This window comes from Ciconia boyciana, chromosome 8 (assembly GCF_034638445.1).
Source record: "Ciconia boyciana chromosome 8, ASM3463844v1, whole genome shotgun sequence".
NCBI classification, from domain to species: Eukaryota; Metazoa; Chordata; class Aves; order Ciconiiformes; family Ciconiidae; genus Ciconia; species Ciconia boyciana.
This window is the reverse complement of record NC_132941.1, coordinates 44,380,280-44,405,704: the sequence shown is the minus strand read 5'-3', so window position 1 is coordinate 44,405,704 and position 25,425 is coordinate 44,380,280. Positions and strand designations below refer to the sequence as shown.

Here is a 25,425-nt window from a genome sequence, read left to right as displayed (position 1 = left end):
CTGTTTCCCAAGGATAGACTTGGTGCATGCAGGATCCAAGCAGTCCCTGGGAAGGAGGTGAGGCACAAGGCAAACCTGAGTGATGCAGAGAAGAGGAAAAAGCAGAACCATGGCTTTGAGGTCTCCAGCCCCCGGCCACCTCCCCTCTCCTCCTGCTATCAGCCTGTGACAACCCGCACCTCACTCTGGCGTGCCACCCACTGCAAGGCAGACACACTAAAGGCCAATGCGCAGGTTAATCTGAAGGCTGTTATCCAGAGTGACCTCCTCCTAACCCCCATCACACCGGTCCCAGCAGGCACCTGAGCTCCAGACAGGAGTGAAAAGTTTCCCCTTTCCCTCTCACCCCCTCCACCTTAGTCTCTTCTTCCCTCCCTGGTTTTATTCCCCCTTTGATTTCTGGGTGCTCCTCAGATAAGTCTTGAAGAAGAAGTTGCAGAAGGGCACCAGGAGACTGAGATACATCACGGATGAAAGGAAAACAGTTGGCCAGGTGGTGTGGCAGACCTTATCCTCCATCCAGAAGGTGATCAAGACATTCAGTATTATATATGCCAGCATCTGCAGCATCTGTGAAAAGGTGATTGCCATGGCGATGAAGCGGGATAACTGGAAGCCTGCAGCTTGCATGGCGTAGTAGGAGTACAGGACAGCAGGGACACTGAAGTTCAAGACTGCAAGCCAGCTGCTGCCAGCCACCATATCCTTATAGCCATACCAGGTGATGATCAGCGTGATAACGTGGTGGTATCAGTGGAGGAAGAGGAGCTTCTTTTTCTGGAGAACAATGAACTCGGTGTCACCTTGGGTTGGGGGAGAGGTGCATTGTTAGTCATGTAAAAGCACAGCAGTTGCTTAAGTTTTCATGTGAGGTAGAATGAGCGAGCTGCAATGCTGAAGCCATTATGTGGCTCGATCCCACCAAAACCTAGGTTCCCATTGGAATCATCCGTATCAATAAAGCCCATGTAGGCACCTACCTGCTGGCATGTTTGTGGTACAAGAGCCCCTTGCCCCAGGCTTGCTTACCTAGCTCTACCTACACAGCACTTCAGACCAGCTCTTCTGTACTTCTTTTGACGGAAACTGGGTGGAAAGCCCAGTCCTCCCCTGCCTGCCTGTTGCCCCCTCGCCTCAGTCATCCCCAGTGCAGAATTGCCTAGTCCAGGTGCTGGCCCAGGGACCAAACCAGAGCAATAACATCAGGCTACAAGCTCGTGGAGGGCGAGCACGTCGTCTGGGTTGAGCAACAGGGAGCAAGAAAATGAGTGACACATGCATGGTTAGACAGCCCTGTTCTCCGAATAACTTTTGGACAGAGACTTATAAAAAAACCTGCTTGTAAAAGCAAAGGCTTTATGAACACATAGGATAAGGAGAAATTTCAGACTCATTCAGTTCCAGGAGTTTCATCAGCACAAATAAATAGACTCAAAGCTTGGAGATGGGGTGGACATAGAAGGATTGACTACACACCGATTGCTTAAATCCCTTGGTAGAGAGGATGAAGGCCATTTGCTTCCAGATGCAATGGGCCCCAATGGCACTGCAAGAAAACCAGAGGAGAGCTGAACACTATGCCCAGGGCCCCACCAGAGCCTCCGACAGCTCTGCACCTAAGAATGTTCAGCTAACTCCACCTCAATGCCCAGGGCAGCATTGAGGACGTCTAAACAAACTTGTCGTCTTAGACTTCCAAGCAGGTTTCAGCTCCCCATTTGCTGGGCACAGGCTTGCCCAAGACCTCTTGGCCAGGATTTCAAACACACATAGTTCTGGAAGACAGAGCAGGGAAGGGCTGCTGCTGCTCACATCAGAACAACAGCAAGGCACAAGGAGTAAGTAGACTGTGAGCCACCAACATGGCCCTTTGGCTTGCCTGGTGCCATGTGGCAGCTCCTGGAGGATGGCAGCAGCCAAGGTCTGAGCAGCGAAGAATGCTCCCTCGTTAGACCCTCTGCTTCCACTGCTTGAAGAGGCACCCAAGAGTAAGAGCTGCCATGTCTGGTCAGAAAAGGGGGACAATTGCTCTGGTGTCCCATCTCCTGACAGGGGCCAACAGTGCATGCCCAGGGAACATTTACAACCTCCTGTGGCAGGCAGTTCCTACAGCTTACGAGAAGAAACATCCCTTTTCCTTTGTTATCAACCTATACGTTTCATTTGCGTGAGCTTGTCTCTGAACAGACCATGAACAGCCATTCCTGACCCCTCCCTCCCACAACTTGTGATTTTACAGACCACTGCCATGCCCTGCCCTCACAGAGGGCAACCAGCATCCCTTAGACTTGACCAAAGCCCACTTGTGCACATAGGCAGAGACACTCCTCTGGAGTTACAGTGGCCATAGTCTAGTTTTGCTCCCTCCCACCAAACAGACTGAAAGGGTGTGGAGATGAGGGGAATGTTGGAAAATTGACATCTGCTTGTTTAATTGCGGAGCATGGTCTGAATCATTCTCACGGTCACTGCAGGAAACCAGTACCGTAAGACTGGACAGTTTGAAAACAGATATTTTAGATTGATCTTCACATCTTGCATGGCTGGGGGGAAAAAAAAACAACCCAGAGCTAGAACTTGGCAGTAGTACAAGGCTGTTCTTAAAAGGTGTCTCTAAAAAATGGGCAGCAAAATAACCCTGTCTTCATACCATCATTCTCCTGCCATTGCAACTACTCATACTTTTTTCTTTTTTCCCCTGTATCAAAGCATAATGGAAAGACAACTCAAGGACTGGTAATTGTCAGTAACTTTGATACAGTCAACCAGTTTATGCTACCAGCCAGAGAGGACCTCCCAGCCTCTTTCATGCCCTTCTTTAGATTTATAATAAGAAAGGTGCTTCTGTGAGTGTACCAGAATTTTCCCCACCTCCTACACAACAGGATTAGAAAAAAGTGGGGAGAAAAAAAATATCTCCATTTTTAAGAGTAATAGACCTCAAATCAAACTTATAATTGTCAAGCACTCTTTGAATGAGGATCTCTGCTCTTACAGACTTCACATTCAAATCTACCCACTAATGATTTTCAAGCACAGTCCCCAGAGGTCCTTCTGCAACTCATTTGACTTGCTGGAGTGTTTCTGGTGGGGAACCAACAACCTGTATGAGCAGCTCACTTCCCCTTATGGGAAAGGGCCTCCAAGGGGAAAAAAAAAATTATTTCCCTAATGACATAGTGGATACCCAGAACTTCCCATCAGTCCAGTCCTGAGGGAAGGTTTACAGCTGTCTCCAGCTTTAGCAAAGGCTCTTACCTGAACAAGGCCAGACTGAGGGACCACAGGGTCAGTGGTGTGCATGGTTTGTAGCCTCTCTGTTCCTTCATGGAATGCTGGATTCCAAAGATCAGGATCACATAAACCACAGCAAAAAATGAAGACTTGTGCCTGCAAGTAGAGGAGAGGCTCCTCTTTGAGCTGAAGAGGGAACATTACCAGATCCAGTCATGTTGACTGTGGAGCACGCTGTGAGTAGATGCCCTGAAGTTACACTAGCGCAGGGTCAAGGTTATCTTTCAGGTCTGGTGATTTCCAAGCCTGTTTCCTGTAGTTTCTTAAAACTTGAGGGAAAAGTGTAAAGCTTTTTTTCATTCCTGCCATGTAACACAAAATGGCAACTTTTTTTGACATAGCACCCGAGGAAGAGTATTTCCAGGATTACACCCTCCATCCTTAATGGGATATTTTAACATATACTTTTCCTGCTTATCAGCAGACACTTTTCTAATTTATTAATTGTGAACTATTAATACCTTTACTATCTATCTCTGACTACGGTCAACTACTCTCAAAGGGGAATTCCTGTAGATACAGGGAAGCTTGTTCCCTGGGCTAAGCAAAGACCTCCTAGAAAGGCTCTGCTGTTGGTTACAGCAGTTTTACAGCCAGGGTGGCATGGTCATGACCTGAAAACTATCAGAGGAAACGTCATATTTGTTTCAACAACAGACTTTTACAGAACAGAGTTTATAACAGGGATCACCCAGCATGTGAAAGATGCACACAAAAAGACTGTATTAGTAGACACACAAAAAAGAAATTGTACAGAGCAACAAGTGTTTGAAGATCTCACATTCCCACCTGCAGTCCCTGCAGCTCAGCAGCCATCCAGCATGAGTTAGAGAACTTTCTGGAAAGGTCAGGCCACTTGTCTTTCATCCCCCACTTTGGGCAGTCGCGTCACCGAGTAGGACACCAACAGCACACGTACGTGCTGAAGGCAACTTTCATCTGTTGCAAGGGCCTCTACACGCTGAAAGACTAGGCGCAGCCACCAATAAAGCCAAGGATAAGAGCAGAACACAGACAGCACAGTAATACAAGCAGGTTATTTTTTTGCTCCAGCTTCTAATGCACACAAGTTGACATTCAGTCTCATTACAGCAAAGCCATGTTGGGCACCTTATAAATTTATCCCTCCCCATGCTCTGGACAATGGTTTCGCTGTTGCTGACTCCTTTGCCTGCATACTCCCTGTAGATTTGCCATTCTTAGATGGAGTACAGTGGTTAGCTGCTTGGTGGACTACAAGTACAAAATACCTGCTTGTTTGACCTACACTTTAGCAATTGTTAAACAAGACCTCCTTTATTATTATTAAACAAGACCTCCATATTGCAAGAGGAAAAGTCTCTAAATACCCCTTGGGAGATGGAAGGGCAAGTTGGATTAGCTGGGTAAAAAAGGTGGTGATGTTGACATAATTTCTTATTCTTAACCTAGTCCTGGGATCAGTAGTGAAATTTTTCACTTTGAAATTGCTTCATGCCACATGAACAAGAACCATGCCTCTCCTACAGCAGGTCCGTCTGTCCATCTCTTGGGTCGTGGCATGTTCATTTAAGATGCAGGAGAAGCTTGTGACTGCAGGTGTTTGGTACCACCTGAGCAGGCAGCTGGCAGCCCTCCGCAGGTGCCTCCTTGGCAGAAGGGAACAAGAGCAACACATGCAAAGAACAGAAGCAGACAGCAGCGATGAGGCCCTCAGCATCCTCCGAGATACCTGCATTGCCTAGTAAGGCAGAGCTTTCTTTGACAGGCTGAAAGCTCAGCTGAGCAATCCAGATACAGCTGTGACATTCCCATTATCCTCTTTCCTCCCCGATACCAAATACACCTGTCTGCACTCCCAGCTCTGGGTGGACTAGCATACAGGCAGCTGCCAAGTCCAGTGCTTGGTCACTGGCACTGTGCTCAGAGCCGCTGTTGGACTCAGGATGGTTTAGAAGCTGACATGCAATGTAGACATCTAAGTGATTTGTAAATAAACAGCTGAACTTATTTCCACACATCGCAGTGAGTTGCACAGGGCTCAGCTGCTGCAGGTGAGGAAGCAGAGCCCCAGCAACAATTCACACATAACTGTTCGCATTCAGGAACATCAGAGCTGCAATCCTGAATTGGTGGGAGAGAGGGACTTTATCCTTCTGTCCTTCCGATCAGTGGGGAGGAGACAGAGACGCTACGGAGCAAAAGGCTCCATCCCTTTAATGTGAGCCCATGATGGCTAGATGGGACCTGAAAGAGAAAGGACGATTTCCTGAGGACCATGAAATAAGGCTGTGGATCCTTCCAGAGAGGGGGTTTCCCATTAGATTGCTTCTACAGCGTTCCAGAAATAAACCTTATTGAGGTAGCCCTGAATATATTAAATGCTCATTTAAAGCTCAAATTGCTATTTGCAACAAGAATTTCAGTTTTCTGGTAAAGATTCACTTTTTCACCAGTACATGTGGAAGGAGGACTAGTTTCTGATACGGTGACTGAGCATCACCTACAGTCTCATTTGCCCTGTGGACAACATTACAAGAAAATTTATTTTTGCCCAAATATGACAATTTATACCTTGAGTCTTGAACAATTCCCTATATCAGGACAGTAAGTAACAAATTAACGACTTTGCTGGTAGATAGCACGTTTTACTTCCGCCAAGTCTGAAGAGCAAAAAGGTGTTTGTGAAAGACTCCAGGTACCATCCAGGATGAGTAACATCATATCAAATCCTGGTAGGATCCAAAGTGCAGGAAGTGGTTTCTAGGAAGATAGAGTAGGTAATGTCTTTCCTAAGAATCTCACAGACAAATTAACAAAACTAAGCTTTGGGAAAGGTAAACAACAACAAGCACCTATGGCTCCTTGGCCTTGCAGATCAATCACTTCTGTAGCAAATGGCACCAAAAAGGCTGTACAGCACAGCCTGTAGAAGGGCTGAAATGCAGTGGATGTATAGAAGGAGACAAGAAAGCAGCTACACTAACTAGGACAGTGGCAAAATGTTATCAGCACGGGGGACAGGGGCAGAGTGGCCACCAAGGTCTTCACTTGCTTGTTGGCTAGTTGACTCTGTAGCTGTACTGTACTGTCACCAATAACCTACTTGCTCCACACAGGTGGGGACGTGGAAACAAGGAGGCAGAGTAGTTGATTTTAAAAAAAAAATGTTTTATTTAGTTATTTTAATTCCAGGTAGGATATGCCAGTTCAGGCTGGCCTTAAATAAGAGAGCCCTGACAGTCTCTGCAGGACAAGAGAGAGCGCACACAAAGCCAGCCTCGCTCAGACAGACCCATGCTGGTCTGAGCTATGCTGTTGTCCCCACCAGTGCAGAGGACAGCCAGTTTTCTGCACAGGAGACAAGGATGAGCAGGCCAAGATAGCACATAACCACCTCTGAATCAGCTTGTCATACTGCCTGCGATTGCTGTGGTTTACACATCAGTGCACAGTGGAAGCCATTGAGGGATCTCTTTGCACAAGCACTGCAGGCTTTCATTAAAGCTTAGGATAATGCCCTGATTCCGTATGTCCCCCTCAACTGCAGAGAATATGATATCATACATGGGCCCTTCCCAGGGGCAGCTTCTCCACCACACTGACGGCACTATGAAAACAAAGAACAATCCTTGTGTTCTTGATCAAAATATCTTTTAACCCTTTTAACGCCAACAGAGGTGGTATGGCAGGTAAGCTATGATTTTGTTACACATACTGCAGTTTGGTTTAAGTAGGTTTAAGAGGTGGGAAGAAATGGTAAGGATAAGGAAAGAAACTTTCCTCCTGGTTGACTCCCTAATTTTGGAAAGCAAGCTAGGTTTAACACCTATTGCAGCAAAGAACTCAACAGAAGATGCTGGAGGAATTACCCTGGGCTGTTAGGCTTACATTCAGCTAATGCAAACCTTATGCCCACATAAGTAGTGAAACACTGGAACAGGTTGCCCAGAGAGGTGGTAGATGCCCCAACCCTGGAGACATTCAAGGTCAGGTTGGACGGGGCTCTGAGCAACCTGATCTAGTTGAAGATGTCCCTGCTCATTGCAGGGGTTTGGACTAGATGACCTTTAAAGCCCCCTTCCAACCCAAACTATTCTATGATTCTATAATAATCCTCAGATGCAACAGCTGATGCAAAGTGAGATATTATTTACATTTTCTGGCACTTCAAATGTGGGCAGCTCTGAAGGGCTTTTTTTAAAAGAGAGCAACAGCAGGTAATGCAACACAATAAATAGCATAGCTGTTTGAAAGCCAAAGCTCCGAGCACATGAACACACGCATTTTTGTATAGATCGAGGCCTCATAAGCACAAGTCTGCAAAAGACTGTTTATAGCTGGTTTGGGTAAAACCCAGGCAGTGGGCATAACTTGTTCCAACGAGAGGGAAGAGCTGCAGTGCAAGCGCCAAAGCAGAGAGCTTCAGTTAGGGGTGTAGGCAGGAGGCGGCGCTGACTCTGGGAAGACTCTGAGATCTGTGCAGATTTACCAACTTGCCTGCATTGCCCCTCTTTCCCAAGTTCAGCTGTAACCCTTCCTCCCAGCCACCACGACACAAGTGCATTTCTTGGGAGGTGGAACAGAAAACAAGGAGGGAAAAACCCAGCAATGGGAGCTGCAGGAAGAGCTGGGGGAGACCCTGGCCCCATGCTTGAGGCAGTGCTGGGTGACCCCGGAGCCTGCCTGGAGCTGAAGTCGGCTCAGTGCCTCACAGGTCTGCTAGCACAAGGGCTCTCTCTGGCACCAGTCGCCAGGGCCCGTGGCACCATGGTCTCCAGCAAAGGAGCTCTCAGTTCTTTAGCTATTAGGGGGGAGCAAAAGCCCGCGAAAGTGCAGGGAGGCATCACCCACTGAGCAGAGCCCTCCACGCCCCAAAAGCAAGAGCAGGCAGGAGGCTGGCTGTGCTCCTTCCTGAGACTCCTGAGCTGTTAGCTCTCCTCCCCTGGAGAAGCAGGACCCTCAGGCCCAGGGAGAAGAGAGGATCCCCTGCTCCTTGCAAGCAGTCCATCTGTCTTCCTTCTGCTTCCCCAGTCTCAGGTCAGCTGCATTTCCTTGCAAGAGTCACCCAAATAGGCTGATACAAACAGTTTAGGTTCAAATTTTTCACAGCACCAGAGGAAATAGTCCTTCCTTGCAGATCCCTGAATGGCATTTGACTGGCAGTCATTGAGACACAGCTCAGCAATAATGTCTCTTTTTTACCCTGGCATGATACAGCCATAAGTAGCAGCCCTCATGTCTGTACAGTGTTTTGGCATGGTCCTTCTGAAGGATGTGTATGATGACTGAGAAAGTTAGACATTTTAGAACAATTTTGCATAGAGCTAGCCAAAGCATTGTCTCCTTGATGCATATGTACTCTAAAAGACTGCTTCTGGGGAACACGCTGGATGGGACTGCCTTCCCCCTTCCAGGCAAGACAGTGTTTCCCAAACAGGACAAAAGCAAAGCAAACCCACTAAAAGGGAGGATGAAGACTCTCAGAAGGGACTACTTGGAGTCCTTACTAGTGCTCCAAGTTACGGCTTGCTCTCTGGCCTAGTTGCTCTTACCACTGTGAAACATAATAATGTAAGGGATTAGCTACCCCTTACATAATAATGTAAGAGATAGCTAATGTCCTGAGGGTTAAACAAAATTATGGTGACATCAGGAGCTATTAACCCAAAGATGTCATAATCTGCAATCACCCTTCAGATGAATGCTATCACAGCTCTAAGCTAAGGGTTACAAATCCCATATGAAACACCAAGGATGCAAATCACCTCTAAGGAGCTTTCTTGTTGGCTTTGTGTTAGCATGTAGCATTTACAAAACCTTTTGTTCTTTGGATCCTGTAAGTAGGCCAACTGGTGTTTGGAAACAGTGATTAAGACAAGTGCATTAATTGAGCAGCTGGGATTTTGCCTAGTTTCTATGTCTTAAAACTTTGTTCTGAAAACAAACAGTTGAATACACATGCAGAATCTGGAGAACCTGAGATTGGTAGAGAGTTTGCCAATTTAATCCATCAATGTCTGTTTTCACAGCTGAAAATTCAGAGGCTGAAGGAGACCAGTCTGACTACCTAACAAGTTCTTGAACAAATACCTGTACAAAAATCATATTGAAAGACTTCTGATTAAGATCAACGGTGTCCTTTAAACAAGCTGATCAGCTACATCTTTATCACAGAAGGCTCAAAGCTCAGGCTGAGTTTAAAAAACATCTATAGGCATTCATGCCTGTACCTATTCGTGTTTTCTGAACTGTTCATTAGAGAGACTTTGTACAAAACATTCATAATTTCTCAGCCAGAACAGGTTCGGTGCTTTAATATAATCATAAATATAAAATAAGCCACATATAAAATAAATCACAGTGCAGTAACAACATCATCGCATTAACGAAAGTGTCACTGTGAGTTGTTGCCTACATTGGCTACGGTGTGTAAGAGCTCTCCACCCTGCATTCTCAAACATACAAAGCACCTTCTCCTTTGCTAAGCCAAACAGATTATCCCCAGAGTCATTCCCATAGCCAGACCTTGCCAATGGCTCTATGTCGGCCCCTCTCCACTTCATCATTCTCCTGCTACAAAGCCCAATTAAGTCATCTGCACTTACAGTTAGTAGAAGTTACACCAACACGAGACACACACAAAACCTCACCTCTTTCCTCCAGTTGAAGTCTGTCAAGGCTGCAGAGTCTTGGTCTATTTGCCAATCCCAGGCAAAGTTGAGTGAGCAAAATAAAAGTTCAGCACTTTGCTTTGTAAATCCTGCTGGCTACAGAAGTGGGACTAAAATGCTATTCCTGTAACCAGAGCAGAAAGTGCTCGTCTCTGCCTTTTCACAAAAATAAAATTAAAAAATCAGCATTCATCCTACTTGATTCTGTCTCAGGGCTATTTTGATCCCTGGTAAAGCTTTGCTCGCCACTGCCAGCTACTTGCCTTCTTTTTTGCAGCTTTTTGGAGAACCCCTTGTGAAATGTCTTTGGAAAGTCCTGCTAATGAGAGCCCATGCTCCTTTATCCAGCACTGAACTGATACAGTCAGAGGGATTCCTTGGTTGGCAAGGTATAACCTGCAAAGGAGGACAGTCTTGAAGCCTTTGGTTCGACATTTGGGTTTTTTTTCAACCCATTCGGTGCAAGGCTTACTGTAATACAACTTCCCTGATCAGACTCAACCTATTCTTACAATATAGGTGCTCCATTTGCTACTGGGCAGTCCTGACAAACCATCGATGGGTTGTAATCCAAACACTGAACTGTGAAAGGTGTCTGTGTGCTGCCCAAAAGGTCTGAAGTTGTTTCTTCAGGTCCTCCCCACCTCCTAACCCAAACTACAGGCACGGAAAGGACGGCTCATTTGACTCAGAGGAGCTAAGGCTGAAAGAGAAAGCAGCTTTGCAGCCAGAGCCAAGGCCTGAGGGAATGCACACAGGTCTGGAGGTGGGAGTATTATAAAAACATGTTTCTTCTGAAACAAGAACATGGCCCTGAGGGACACCTCAGACAGACCTGGGACAAGAAGGTGGATATTTTTACTGTTAGGCAGTTGCAGGCAGCGGCAGCAGCACAGCACACAGGCTCATGCATGGCTTGAAGGGCTCTCCTCCCCACCAGCTCCAGCCCAGTCCTACTTGTAACTTCCCACCCCAGCCACACTGCTTACAATTAATTATTTTAGACTTCCTCTGAGATGCCTCCAGGCCTAGTCCTAATTCAGCCGATTTTGTACTATCTGTAGTTACTCTCAGCTTTGTTCATTCATCTCCTGCCAAAAATATGTCTTTAGCACCATCCTTCACTCTGCTGATCCAGGGGGCAAGTGCAAGAGGAAAGAGAGCAAAGCAATTCATTTTTAAGATCACTTTTTACCAATCTCTGTCTTTTGTTCTTGCTGAGGCCCTTAGCTTCTTGCCAGTTTAGTTTTAATGAAAATTAACCATTCAACCCTTCTTCCCAGTTAGTTTAGATTTTAAAAAGACTGGCCTTAATAGCAGCCCATGCATTTCATTGGTGGTTTCAGGGCACAGCCATTAATGTTTCCCTGCCTAGAGCCCAAAATCCAGCATTACCACTGCTTGAACTGATAGATCACCTCACCCGAAGCTTAGCATGAGGGGCACTGAAGTTTAACTCCAGCCAAAGCCTCTGTTGAACTCATATCATCGGGATTATAACACTGAGCTTACCACTTGCAGAACATGTAATGTTGTTTCTATTTTTTTTTCTTTTGTGGCAAGATAAACAGGTTAATCTGTGTTGTTTTCAAGAGTGGTTTAGCTATTATTCTTCTGTTACTTGACATGCTTATTCTAAGAGCAGACATTAGATATATGGGGCTGCCCTTACCCTCATGAACACTACCATTCTGCTTTCAATAACTCCTCCAAGCTTCCGTGTTCTCTCAGATTTCATAAAAACAAAATGCCATCTTGTTTCCTTTAAACTACTGCTAAATCATTCTACATATCACTTGGAGCACATTCACCTCTTCACAATCAAGCAGGATCACTCTGGTCTTCCAGGATTACCAATAACAGAAGAAAACTCAGGTCTGCAAAGCTCTTTACTGAGATTGCCGAGTTTTACGTCAGCACATGGTTCGATTCCAGAAGAGCTTGCCTTACAAGAACACATATAACTGAATTCAAAGGAGTCAGGGATTAGGTTAGTCAACAGCATTGCTACCATAGCACTGGTACAAATTTATTATTAAATTATAATTCAAAAGTTTTCCTTAAGAAGATTGCTACACAGCCATTACTGCTACAGACACCACCGATGGTAGCTGTAAGAAGCTGAGAAGGAGCTAGCCCCAGTGGCATCCCACCTAGAGTCTTTTATAGCAGCAGGTAGAGTGGCCCTGCTGGGGGTAAACAGGCTCAGCTGGAGGGTGAGAGGCATCTTACCCAGCCGCAGTCCCTCAGCAAGAGGGAAGAGGCTGAGAGAGGAAGAGAGGAGCTTCCTGAACCCCGGTAGACCTGTCAGCTATTCGGAGCAATTGGCTGCCCTCAGCTGTCCTGAAAGACACAGTGCCCAGCTCCCGGCTGGCTGAGTGGTGCAGGAGCACCCGTGGCGTGGGTAATGTCTCCCTGGCGTTTGCAAGCCTTCGGGGAGCCCTTCTGAAGCACAGCTTGGGAGGCACCACGGGTCTTTCTGGTGTTTGAGATCATGCCTTGTCTGAGCGCCTGGGAGAACAGATGCTTTCCATTGCAATGCCTTTGGGACTCGCTTCCTTTGCTCTTCAGACAAGCAGGGGCTGCTACAAGTGTCAGGGCCTGGCATGAGCTTCCCCCCATTCTGTGGTTTGGCTGGCCCTGGCAAGGAGGTGCTGCCCCGCTGACCCTGCCATCCCACTGGGCTCCTGAGCCTTGCAGAGCAGCTGGTCCTTCCTGCACCCCAACAAGGAGTAGCCCATTCACATACCCCCCTGCACCCCTAGGATGATGCACGTTGCGACCTGTAATTTATGCTACATTGCTCCTCTCTGAAAGGCACCAAATCTGATTTACAAGCACAAAAGTGTTGGTGCGTCCACTAAAGCCTGCCAAAAATTCATCACCTCGCTGTCCAAAAGTTTTGCCATATTTGCAAGTGGAATTTCTCTCACTTCCAGTACCAGGAGAGGGCACAGACCACCCGAGGAGCTGCTGTTGCAGGGTCCCTGCACATCATGACCAAGCAGGCTCTTGCTGTAAGCCAACTGCAGAGGAGCCCCCCCCCGTGCCACCACGCCTGCCGCTGCTCTGCAGCTCGCCTCCATCTGCCATCCCTGCCTGACACCACTGCCTAGGCGGGACAGTGGGAGTACTCCTGTCGGGTACCGCTGGTGGCTTGTGTCACATTGTCCCTTATGCACCTTGCTGGGAGCTTGTGCCAAGCTTAGCAGCTGGCTTTTCTCTGCCAGGAACAAGGAATAACAATCTGCAGACTGATGCTGGGGAGAGCGGTGCTTTATTTTGGAATATCCCTTCCTGTGTGTTGCCCCTTGGGCTGACACCACAGCAGCAAACAGCTACTGCCTGGAGATGACTTGTAACTCCAGCAGTCTGAAACACTCCAGCCCCTGCAACACAGCTGGCAAGCCAGGTAATCCCCACCGCTGAAATATAGTTTGTCCCTCCAAGGAAACCTCCCTCCTCAAATAAACCAGGACCTTTGCACCAATCTGATAATTCCCTGCTCCCGGGAACAGGGGTGGTTATAGGTATCAGGAGCAAGACCTGCTGTGCAGCTCCACCTGCTGTGACACAGGCCCAGGGAGGTCCCTGCGGGGACAGGAGGACTTGCCCGCTCCAACAGTGGTCTCGATGGCAAATGGCCACTGCTGGGGACTGGACACCCACAAAGCTTGGGCTCATTCCCTTCCTCTGTGGGAAGTATTTGCAACGTGGAAGCATCAGAAGGTGGCATTGCCCACGATCTCAAGAGCATTGAAGAGGTGCATGGAGACCACGAGGGAGAGGTCCATGGGCAGAGCCTGCCTGTTGGGGCCGAGTGGCTGGGGCTGAGCCATGCACAGATCCCTGCATCAGCCAAAGAGAAGGGTTTCCTGGCACGGAGGTGCTCTTTGCTCACTGGCATTTAATGGTGGGGTCAGTCAAAATCATCATCTTCGAGGAGCCCGTCCTCCTTGGGGCTTTCCTCTCACAGCTGGAGCGATTTCACACTCACCTGCAGAGGGAGATGGCTCCTCTTTATTAGCCGAATTTTGTTGACACAGTTTGGTGCCGCCACCTTACCAGGCTAGAAAAACCAGCCGCGGAGCTGACGTGGCCCTGCTGCTGCCCACGACCAGGCCCTCTGGTAGGGATGCTGCCGGGGGACATGTGAGGACCCTCCCACAAACAAAAGCACTGGGGCTGAAGCAGCAGTAGCTTATTAGCTGTTTGCAAAGTCCTGCAGGAGAGCAGCACTTGAGGCAGTGCCAGACCCCGCTGTGTGCTCCAGCAGTGGTATAGCCACTGACGCTGGCCTAAGAGAGGGGTTGCAACAGAAGCGGTGCGAGCATGTGGCTTCTCCCCTTTCCTATTGCCAGCAAGGAGCTGCTCCCAGCAGAGATGCTGCCCCCAGCCCAGGGTTTGGGCAGAGCTGCATGGCCATCACCTGGAAAACACACTCATTTGCAAACCCCGGGTGTCTCAAACACTGGGATGGCTCCTGCTCGCAGGGCTGCTGTGCCTCATGCGTTGAGCAGGTTTGCGAGGAGCTGCCGGGGCTAGGCAAACCTGAAAAGCTGGCTCACGCGCGCCCCAAACGCCTCCCCGCCCGCGGAGCCACTCGGGGCCTTCACAGGGAGTTTTGCACGCAGTAGCGAGGCTGCTGGCGTTTTGGCATCCCGCTCAGGCTCCCCTGTGCCTTGCCAAGAGCAAGACGGGGGGAAGAAGGCAGCTTTGCACTGCGCAGGGCTCAACTGGTGTTGCAGCTCCTGGGTGAGGCTTCTTCAGCCCTCATAAAAGTATTGACTCATGTCCTACTTTTCCCTGGGGGGGGAAGGCTTGTTCCCTGCTTGCTGCCTCATAAACCACGGTTTTAATTTCCTAAGTTACGCCACAGCCCTACCTGCCCGCCTCAGTGCCTGTGACAGGGGAGGGCACGCAGTAACTGAGAGGCACCGTGCCCAGAGATCAGGTACCAAGCTGAAGGCAGAGCTGCCTGAATGATAAAGCTCACCTACGTCCCTTCCCCCACCAAGGCTTTTAATATGTGTGACAGGCTACTCATTATTCATAATTGAACTTAATAACTAGCTTAAGGCTTTGTTATACTTTCCTTCTGTATTCAATACTGGAAGAATAACAAGGAGAAAAGTAAAGAGAGAAAGCTATGTGTTTAATAGGAAGAGAGAAGATTTACAGAGGATGGGAATAAAGCTGGAAAAGCTAGAGGAGCCATCATCTTTAATGAGTATATCCAAATACTTCCAGACCCGCCCCCCCATAACTCAAAGAATGCCTCCTGACAGTTTCTAAGCCTGTACACAGCTTTTCCTGGGGAAGACTCTTTTCACTTCAGGAATGCTTTTTGAATGTCTGCTTCTTACTCACAGGATCCTTGGGCAGGTTTGTGCTTTACTTCATCAAAAATAGTTCTCACCAAATTGTTGAATAATTTTTTAATACACTATATATATTTTGACTCCCTGGATAGACATGCCTCCGAACTCTGCTATACATTTGGAAATGAAAGTAGTCATGAAAAGCTCAAGGAGTTAAGGACATATCTGATAGGAGACAACATGCTAATGCTGCACGTGGTGCTGGCTTGAACTTCTTTCTGAAACTGTCAATAGCAAGATGGCAGCAGCCTCAGTAAGCTGGAAAATAGACTCACGTCTTTGTAAGCCCACACAGGCTCCTTGGGTCTCTCTGCTCTTTTACATTTCTCTCTGCTCTTTTACTTGCAAGCAAAACGACATGCAGGTCTCTGGCCCCATCAGGCCATGGTGCCCGTTTCCTCTGCAGTGCCAGCACTGGTGATCTGCCTCTGGCCTGGAGGATTTTGCTGGGCAAGGCTGATGCTCGTACCCTCTCCTGCAGCTCCTCCAAGGCCAGAGATGACTGCTGTGGGGCACAGCCAAACTGAAGCAGCCCCTCGCCTTCAATGTGTTTTGCCACACAGCCGGGCTGTGGGGGATAGAGACAAGCCACTCAGCTGAGGCATCAGTTTGCAAACATGGTGCATTTGTCCTCTTGCTCTTTTGCCTTCTCTTTAAGCTCAAAGCAATCCAACGCTGACACCAAGCCACAAACTTCCCAACTCGCTTGCTATATTCAGCCTAATCTAAACAGCAAAACTCTCATGTAGGCAGCAGTAATGATCTCCCTCTTCCACCCCAGAGATGACAAAGAACTAAGCAAAATGCCCCACCTCTACTCCCTTGTCCACACTTATTTGCTAGGAGATGACAACAAAGCCACCATAGTACAACTGGCAACGGGCAGGCATGCTGCAAACTTGTACCAGTATCTTTCCCCCCCAAAAAAAACCCCCCAAAACAACCCAACCCCATCAACCTTGAAATTTCAACTCACAGGCAGAAAGGTGCCAGGTAGCCAGTGTTTCTACCACTTATCTACAACCCCTGCTTTTCCCCTACTATCTGTTAGCAGTTCACCTTGCTCCGATGTCCCCCCATCCCCCATTGGGGACAATTAGACTCCACATCCTCAGCTCAGAGGGCATGAAGCCACAAGGGACTGCTACAGAGCAAGACCAATGGGTTGCCATGCCCACCACTAACCACGGTCAGGCTTCAGCATCCCAGGAGGCAGCAAGAAACTCCAGGAAGAGCAACTTCTGCCATGGGATAGTTACAGGTCCCACCTTACGTCTATGGGCTTTTCTCATCTGTCCTTGACAGCAAATGAGATTCTCGTCCAAAGCCTTCTTCACTGCAGCCCCTCTGCAAGCTGAGGGCTGAGGAGGGAAAGCAGCACTGCTGAGCCTCAGAGGAGCCACTGAGTCAGAGCTGGGCACTGTCCCAACCCAGAGCATCCCAGGAGCCCAGCCAAACTGCTGTTCACTAGGTTGCACATGGCAACGCACCTTTCATCTGGAAACGGAAACGTGCAATAGCAAGCAAGAGCAGAGCCTGGAAACACCGGTGAGGGCAGCTGTGGCAATGAGATTACTCTCCAGCTTATGCCAGCACTGTGATGGCCCCAGCTGAGAGCATGGAGCAGAGCCCTCAACCCTTGGCACGGGGCATCACCAGTTGGACCATCAGCCAATGCTGCAGGTGGGTCGTGCAACTGCACCCAAGTATAGGTTTGCCTTAGAGCCCAGGGTGAGTAGAAACACAAGGGTATCGCTCCATACCATGTCCCCAAGTGGGACTACAGTATGTCTGTTCACATTGAAATGAGCGGGTCTTTCTGTTTTCTTCAGAAAGAGCAGAGCTTGTTGCTTCTATAAACGAGCTGTATGGCCCATTGCCTATGACCAGCTCTCCGAGCTACTGACTGCTCTTCCTGTGGTCCTGGCACTTGCAACTGTTCCAAATTCTTCTTTTATCACAGGTTTGGAGACTCCATGGGCATGGGTGCGTGTCACATGCTGGCAGAAGAGGGAAGGCACTGCCTGAAACGCTGTGGGAAGACCAAACCAAGTTGCTAACAGAGGTTTGTAGGGATCCAGAGGTAAGTGGAGACCATAGCAGCAGTGATAAGAAAAAGTGCTTTAATCTTGCTTGAACAATACTCTGAGAGAACTGCCACACAGGGGAAAGAATATAACTTTATTTAAAAAAAATAATTTAGCTCAAACACAAACAGGATTGCAGAGGGTTGATGGAAGCAGGAAGAACAGTATTTACCCACAGAACTTAAAAAAAAGACCAATTTCATTCTCTTGTAGATGATACTTTCAGTGCCCTTTCCTGTCCACAGCTCTACTTCAGGTCCTCACCTGCACATAAAGGAATCCTGACTCCTGGGGCTTTTGGTAACAAGGCAGAGGAGAAATGGTGTCTGCCACACATGAAATGCTATTCCTACCTCCAGAGCCTCCACGGAGATCCAAAAAGCCAGAAGAGCAACACCAGCATCTAAACCAATGTGCAATAAAAAGGGAACAACTTGCACTCCTCCCTGGAAGTCTACCTACCCATGCCCCATTCCCAGCGTCCTGGCCAAGTGCTTCCACCCATGCCTGAATTCACGCCCCCACCCACAGGTGCTGTACACAGAGGTGTGCATGCAGGACTTTGCAATACTCCTCCCTCCCCATTCTCTTCTCATCCAGACCTGCTGATCTTTCACCTCTCTCCGTGCCTGCATGCCGTACATTTCTTGGCACAGCAGCAGTTCATTTCACAGTGTTGGGACGTGCCCTGGAACATGCTGAGCCACTACTGCAATTTCTTCTCTTCTGTGAAGTGGCCTTTCATGCAATTGCCATTCTGATACACAGGGCTGGCCCCCTTCCTTCTGCACCACACCACAGATTTGTAGAGGACGAATCCAATACCAGCCAGACACAGCAAGAGTAGAGCCAAGATGTCCAGGCAGAAGTACTCGTATAAGGAGAGGTCATAGACAGCAGGGCGAAGATATGGTGCCCCATCGTGACGAAGGATGTACTCCAGCCAGTACACTGTCCTATTGAGAGCGTGCATCGGTCTGTCCAGGTGCAGAGCTGAGATGAGCTTGGCTGCTTTTCTGTAGCTGCAAGGGAAGAAGACAAGAAGTTATCCTTCTGACAGGAGCTGCATAGCTGAGAAATGGTCTGAGGTGTCAAGTCCCAAATGATACCTTGGGAGAGTGGCAAATTCCTTCCACAATTCTCTTCCTGTCTGCCTCTGAAAGCCACTCTGATGGCAATTGTTAGCCAAGGCAGCACAAGCCAGAGTACATTTACTATGTGTTTTGTTAACAAGACTGGCAGTTCAGCTCCCAAGACCCTGCTCAATGGGTTCATGTGGATCGTTGCTTTCTGAAGGGAATTTGCACCCAAAGACTTCACCCAGCATCAAGCAAGAGTCACACACTTGATGATTAGCCAAATCCTTCAAGGTACTGAGTGGCAACACCTTAACAACTGACACTGAGGTCAGTAGTTGAGAACTCCTAATAGCTAACCAAACCAAACCAACCAAACAAAAAATTGAAGCTCTTGGACAGCATTTCAAACACTAGCAGTTGCATATGTCCTGTTAGAAAGCAAGAGCCCTGCGTCACTGTACTGCAGCAGATCTAGGAAAGGGCAGAGTATGTGGTTGTCAGAAGGAACAGATGGAGCATTACCTGCAGTCCACTCTCCACGCTAACTGTTTCTACAGAAAGTTGTTTGGACAAGGCCAGCGAGATCCCAAGGTGAGGTTGTGATCTCACTTTCCCTGACGACAGGCTGGCATTAAAAGGGGAAGAGGTTTGTGCCTCAGCATCTCAGAAAGCTTTCTAAGAAAATTACAGTCAGAGCCAAACAGGACTAGATCACACTCTAACAGCAAATGGTGGAGTATCTCCTCCTGGACGCACGTCAGGATTTCGAGGCACTAACACGTCTGGCCAGCTGAGCAATGCTTGCAACTCTGCTTGGTCCAGAAGCCACCACAGGCTGTGTAGGGGACAACACAAAGACACGCTGGTCCCTACATGCAGCCTGCATCAAGGAAGAGCTAGATGCTTTTGGATGCCTCACCTGGGATCAGAGATCACTGTGACAACAGCCTGGTAAAGATCCTCTTCTTTTACTGTGCTCCAGTCCATGAGGATGCCCATGCCCTTCGCCTGCACTCTGGTCATGATGTCAAACTGGTCCCCATAGAAAGGAAATCCCACCACTGGCACACCATGATAAATTGCTTCAAACACTCCGTTCATCCCACAGTGGCTGACGAAGGCTTTCACGTTGGGATGGCCTGCAGGCAAAGAAACAGCAGCAGGTCAGTGCCTTCCACGCTGAAACAGGGCTACCGGTGGCTTCCTCAACACACAGCGTTGATGTAAGTTTAGGGAAAACCAGGCATACTGAGCAGAGAGGATGTTACTCTTTGGAAACACACCTGGCTTTTGGCAGCCCAAAACTTGCCGAGTATGCCTGGAGGAGTAGGGAGATAGGGACCAAGATCCAGCTTCAAGCAGGTGTTAGGTGAGGACCATGTTTTATACAGATCAGACTCACAACAAGCAACAGACTTAGACCCACACAGGTGCTGTTGTCCTTGTATGCCTTTGCTGTGGTTTGGACTAAACTCCAGGGAAGTTGCTAGCGGCACACACACACACACACAGAGCCCAACCTCACCTAGCAGGTCGTTCTGGGGCAGCCACCCCATCATCAGCGTATTCTCACCCAGGTTTCTTGGCTTCTGCCCAAAGTATCTGTGGGAGGAGATAAAGGAGGGGGGGAAAAAAGGGAAAAGAAACACACAGAGAACAATTATAAATTCAGTCAGATCAAGAGATGGAAAGTAAATTCTGTGTTTTTAGATGAATCACCCCTCAACACTGATTTTTCATCCAGCTCAAGTTAAGAGGAATCCCATTCCCTCCTCACCTCCACACCACCCTCTGCGGGAGGCGAGCGAACGCACCAGCCATCTTCTCCACCAAATCACTTGGAAGAGCTCGGATCCCGATGCCAAAGGAGACAACAACAACACCCGCATCTGCTGCTTCCACCCAGAGACGCAGACCCTGTGGGCAAAACACACACAGCTGCCTTGAAGTCTTGTTGGAGAAAGGCCCTTGCTACTGTTGTCTCTGCCAGTAGAAAGTTGTCTACAGAGAGGATGAAGCTAAATCCACCTGGGGCACAAAGCTATATGGCTTTCACCAGGCAACAAACTCTAAAACCACTGTGATTTCTGCACCCAGCCAGGCAGAAATTACTTGAGCACCTGCTGGGCTTGGGAGGTCTGCAGGGAGGTGTCCAAAACTTACATTTCATACCATTACCTTCTGCTTTGGAGGTAACGCAATTACTTTTTGGCAAGGAGGGCTCTGAAAACATAGGGCCCACCTAGGAGCAGCCAGAGCAGAGAAGGAAATTGGAGTAAAAAGAGGAAGGCTATTTTCCATCACCACTAAGGCAGGAGGCCTGTCAGGGTCTCTAGCTGTAGGCTGATAAAACAGATGAAACATGCAGGCAGAGTTGGGAACATCATCTCGCTGGAGATTCCCCACAAACTCTCCAATGCTGAAGGCTCCTGGCAGTGGCAGAAGGTTTTGCCATATTGCCAGGAGACTTCTATCCACCCTTGATAGCTACTTGCAGGTAGCAGATTTAGTTCTTGGTCACTAGGCAGAGAGGTAGCTACCGCTCCAGCAAAAACCACAGTTGTTTGTCCTTCACTTAGAGACTACCTGTAATGCTACATAGACAGGTGTGTATCTAGAACAGAGTCCATACTTTTTTCAGCCAGGGCCAGAAGGCTGCAGGGAGAAGAAATCAGTCACCACAGCTGCGGTGGAGCAAACACCAACTATTCCCTTTTTATGCCAGGCTGGGCTGAGCCTATTTCTCATTATGGATTCTGTCCTGCTCCAAGTTTCTCATCTATCACAGTCAGGAGCATTTTAGGCAAGTTTCATAAAATCTGTCTTTGAATACGAATAATTCCTTGAAATAAACACCGTAGAAGAACACGAAGGGCAAAAAAAAGTTCTTCCTATTACTGAAGGAGAAAAATAGGATTATTAATTCAGAATATCTTAGTAGTAGTAGTCTACAGGCTGGGGGATCATGGTACAGAAGAGTTCCAAAGCACATTTTAGTGTTACTCTCTGGGGATATTTGTCCTTTGTTATATGCTTCAGGGACTCAAACCTATCTTTGCAGAAATGCTTAAAAAGTCCTAAAACAAGCAAGAACCAAAAAGTTTTCAACTAAGGGATTTTGGTTTTTCCTTTCTCTTGGGTTTCACATCCTTTGAGCAATACAACCACTAAAACTGCTGAATAAGAGAAAGCGCTAGTTTTACTTTTCTAAATAAAAGTACAATGACTCATAAACCAGATTATTACGTTATCCATTATAATTGGGCCTTAACATTTGACTTTCAGAAACAGCTTTAAAGTTGTTAGGGAAGCATGGTTGACCACCAAAAGTTCTCACCATCTCTGAAATACATATCTATATTTCACTGAGTCCTAATCAGAGGAACTCGCAATCATAGTGTTTCAAATACGAGGAAATAAACACCTTAACTACATAACTCTGCTCCAGTTCAGATGGGAAATTCCTTAAGCTACACCTAGACCTACAGAGGCCCTCTCTTCTGCTGGCATCCCCTAACCTGGACACAGACATGCCTACCTGCTAGCACAGCAGCCACCGCCTACTGCAGGGCTCCGGACTTATCTCCATCATTCTTCGCTTAGGCGCCCTGGGATCTGTTCTGGAAGCACATGAGTAATGCCCCAGCAAACAACTCCCTTCTTCATAAGGCAGGTATGTACACAGCCAGATTGGACCAAGCCAGTGTTTTGCAAGACCTGTGAGGTAGCCACTCTCTGACACAGCTTTTGGAGCACCCTACGTGCATTGCATTACCTGCATACTGTGCCACATGGGAAAGGGTGATGTGCAGCCATACACATCTGGAGAACTTCTGTTCTAAAGCACCTGACCTCACTTCTTCCTTTTAACGGGAAAACATTGGCACCCACCATCTCAATTAAAGCTGCCATCAGAGATCTTGACAGCCTCTAATCATCTGAAACTTGAATCTTTTCTCCATTTCAGTCCCTTAGTCGGGACACCAGGACAACCTGACTGCCCGAGTCTCATTATCCAGGTCTATTTCCTCCCAGTGTTTGTGAAAGTGGTAAGGCAATGGGAGGAATGGCAGACAGGTCCTGCGCTGTTCTAATATTGTCTTCAGTTGGATGCTTTAAGAGCTTGTCCCTCTGAATTTACTACTGGTCATAGTGAGGTACAGGCCAGAGAAAGCCTCTGGGATGCGTGGGGAGTTTTCCCCTCAGGGCTGGACCTTGAGAAAAAGGGGATAATACACGTCAGTTTTGTACTTTGGGATTCCACATTGAATTTGATGAGGGAACAAGCACAGCTCTCTCCTATGGGTTCTTAAGACTACCAGCTTGAGGGAAGAAACACCCTGTGAGAAACAGGATTAAGGAGGAAATTCTGGATTGACATAAATCAGTGATGAAGCAATGAAGACTAATTGTTCTTCCCTTTTCCGCTTCAAGTACAGGAACAAACAAACTACTCATGATCAAGTCCCAGGGGCAACACTGCCCATTTAGGGCTTCCACACACCATTTTATGTGGACAGTGAAGCCAAATCCCACTTCAGCGTGGACAGCTTAATTCTACATCCCCCCTGCAACCCCACAGTCCTAAGCGTTCCCCATCTCCCTCCTGCACCCAAGCACTAAAACACAGCAGCTTTCCAGAATCCCGGGGCTTCAGAGCATTTACAAGGTTCTTCATAAGAAGATTTGCACTGAATAACTCCCCAGGTTAATGTGCAAATCGCAGCTCAAAGCTTTCCTGCGCTTACCACTGGAAGGGGCTTTGCAGGCTCAGCGAGGATCCCCCCTGTGAAAATGACATGAGGGAGTGTCGGACGGGGAAAGTCCAGCACCACATCGTTACAGAGGAAGAAGAGACTAGTTCCATGGACAAGGTCCAACATGGATGTTTTGGGCTCCACTCTATGCTTCTCCATGAGACGTTCAAACTTGGGCAGGATGACCAGCTTCGTAGCCACGCGAGTGATCATGTAGACTAGGAGATTCCAAGTCCTACCAAAGAAGCCCATCCTGTCTGTCATCAGGGAGTTGAACTCGGGGACATAGGCAATGGGGGAAGTGGCACCAATCTCTGCTGGGAACCAGAAACCAGTGGAGATCACAGCATATTTGACATGGAGGATGTGGGCCAGGATAAAGCCACACATCTCATTGGGGTCCACCAACAAGAGGTCAAAGTGCTCACGCTGGAGTTTCTGCAGAAGGGTAGAGTTTCCCAGCACCAGGTCACAGTTTTCCAGGTACTTCTCCAAAAAAGAAAACATCTCCAGAGAGGTCATCTTCCCTTGGAAGACACGCTTTATCTTCTCCTGCACCCAGGCATCTGCGCTCTCTGTGCTGAAGATACCCCAGTACCTCTGCACACGGAAGCCAGGCAGGTAGGCTTCCACATCCCGACCCTCATGAAGAAGTAGCACGGGGTCATGGCCCCGGTCAGTCAGTGCCTCTGCCACTCGCATGAAGACTCGCAAGTGGCTGTCAAAGACTATGGTAGGCACGATCAGCACCTTGGCACAGCGAGATGGCTCCAGAGTGAATGCAGCCATTAGGAAGAGAAGAGCAGCAGGGCACGGTAGCACCTTCATCGTCTTCATCGCTGCAAGGAGAGAAACATGCTATTAATATAGTATTAAATGCTCTGTCATGTACTTGGACAACTAACAACTCGGATTGAGGCTGCAAGCCAGAAGCTCACGAGCTGGGAGAGGAGAGCAGTCTGGAGTTCATCACTGGAAAAAAAAAAAAAAAAAAAAGCCCCAACCAAAACCACACACCAAATGAAAAAAAACCCCAACCAAAAAACAATAAACAAAAAAAGCCACAAAAATAAATAAAAAAATGCAGTCAGATATCAGGGTGTATCAGGGGAGTTTTCCAGAAATTCAAAACCTCTCCTCTGTGCTCCTAAGGCTCAAAAACTAGCAGGCTGACTTGCAGAGAGTTAGAGAGGGAGAGTGGCTGGAGGAGCTCTGCTGGAGCTCTGCTCACAGCACCAGCAGAGACACTCGCTGCTCAATCCCTGGTTACCGCTACAGAACCAGCACAGCTGGATTTCATTTCTATTTTTGCCCAGCGAGAATGGCTGGTTCCTTCTGAGCCCTTGATGTCTGTGCAAGCTCACTGGGAGGCCTGCAGAGCCCGGTGGGAATGTCAAGAGGCACGCTCCAGCTTTGGCCCTCACAAGGCTGGCAAGCCACCTTGCTCGGCACAGACGGGGCGGGAGCAAGCCCAGGTCACAGCAGGACCCTCCGAGAGGAACCGCAATCCCAGAGAACACAGCAGGGATCTGGACAGAGAGCTCCTCCGCTACGGATCAGCCATGGGAGCATGGAGAGGCTCCGGCGAGAGGGCTAGGAAGGGAAAGCAGGTGCCAGGATACTGATGCACTGGAAGAAGGCAAACCCAGAAAGCAGCCCCAGAGATAACATGCAACACCCGTGGCACGCTGACGCCCCTTAGTCACACTCCTACGGCCGCCATCCCATTCCCAGTTTGGTGAAACACCCAGCATTTCTGTTGTGTAAGGGGTGTTGCTACATCACTGGAAGTGAACACACCTCACCCACACCTTACCTTATTTTTGGGAGAAGAATTACATGATAATTATTTGGGAACAGTCAGAAGCAGAGCCGTGTCCTGAGGACCCAGTTCAGACATGTTGGAAGGGGGCGGGGGGGAGAAGTTACAATGGGAACAATTATAAGTGGACTCTGGATAGCCTCACACGCTAAGCCCCAGGGGGGCTGCAGGGATGTGGTAGAGCAGAATTTGGTCCCAGATTTTTCTGCCAGCCTCTCCACTATTACGTGATCAATTAAGAGGCAGGAAAGAAAGTCCCAGATAAGATCCTGCTAAATACAACCTTCAGACTCCGCTCAGTAGCTGGATATCTCTGGCCGGAGAGCACGTAGGGGTGCCAACACGGGAGAGT

General features: G+C 48.3%; 1 protein-coding gene and 1 pseudogene across 1 annotated transcript; both read right to left on the bottom strand.

Annotated features, from left to right (window-relative positions):
- Nucleotides 1-381: 381 nt before the first annotated feature.
- On the bottom strand, nucleotides 382-4,110 carry LOC140655682 (very long chain fatty acid elongase 6-like; annotated as a pseudogene).
- A 14,011-nt stretch (nucleotides 4,111-18,121) lies between these two features.
- Nucleotides 18,122-24,088, bottom strand: LOC140655776 (2-hydroxyacylsphingosine 1-beta-galactosyltransferase-like). The gene is made up of 5 exons (XM_072870674.1): nucleotides 23,243-24,088; nucleotides 20,272-20,411; nucleotides 20,020-20,096; nucleotides 19,414-19,633; nucleotides 18,122-18,437 (listed from the first exon to the last, which is right to left on the bottom strand). The coding sequence occupies exons 1-5, from the start codon at nucleotides 24,086-24,088 to the stop codon at nucleotides 18,122-18,124; spliced, it is 1,599 nt and encodes a 532-aa protein (XP_072726775.1).
- Nucleotides 24,089-25,425: the final 1,337 nt, after the last annotated feature.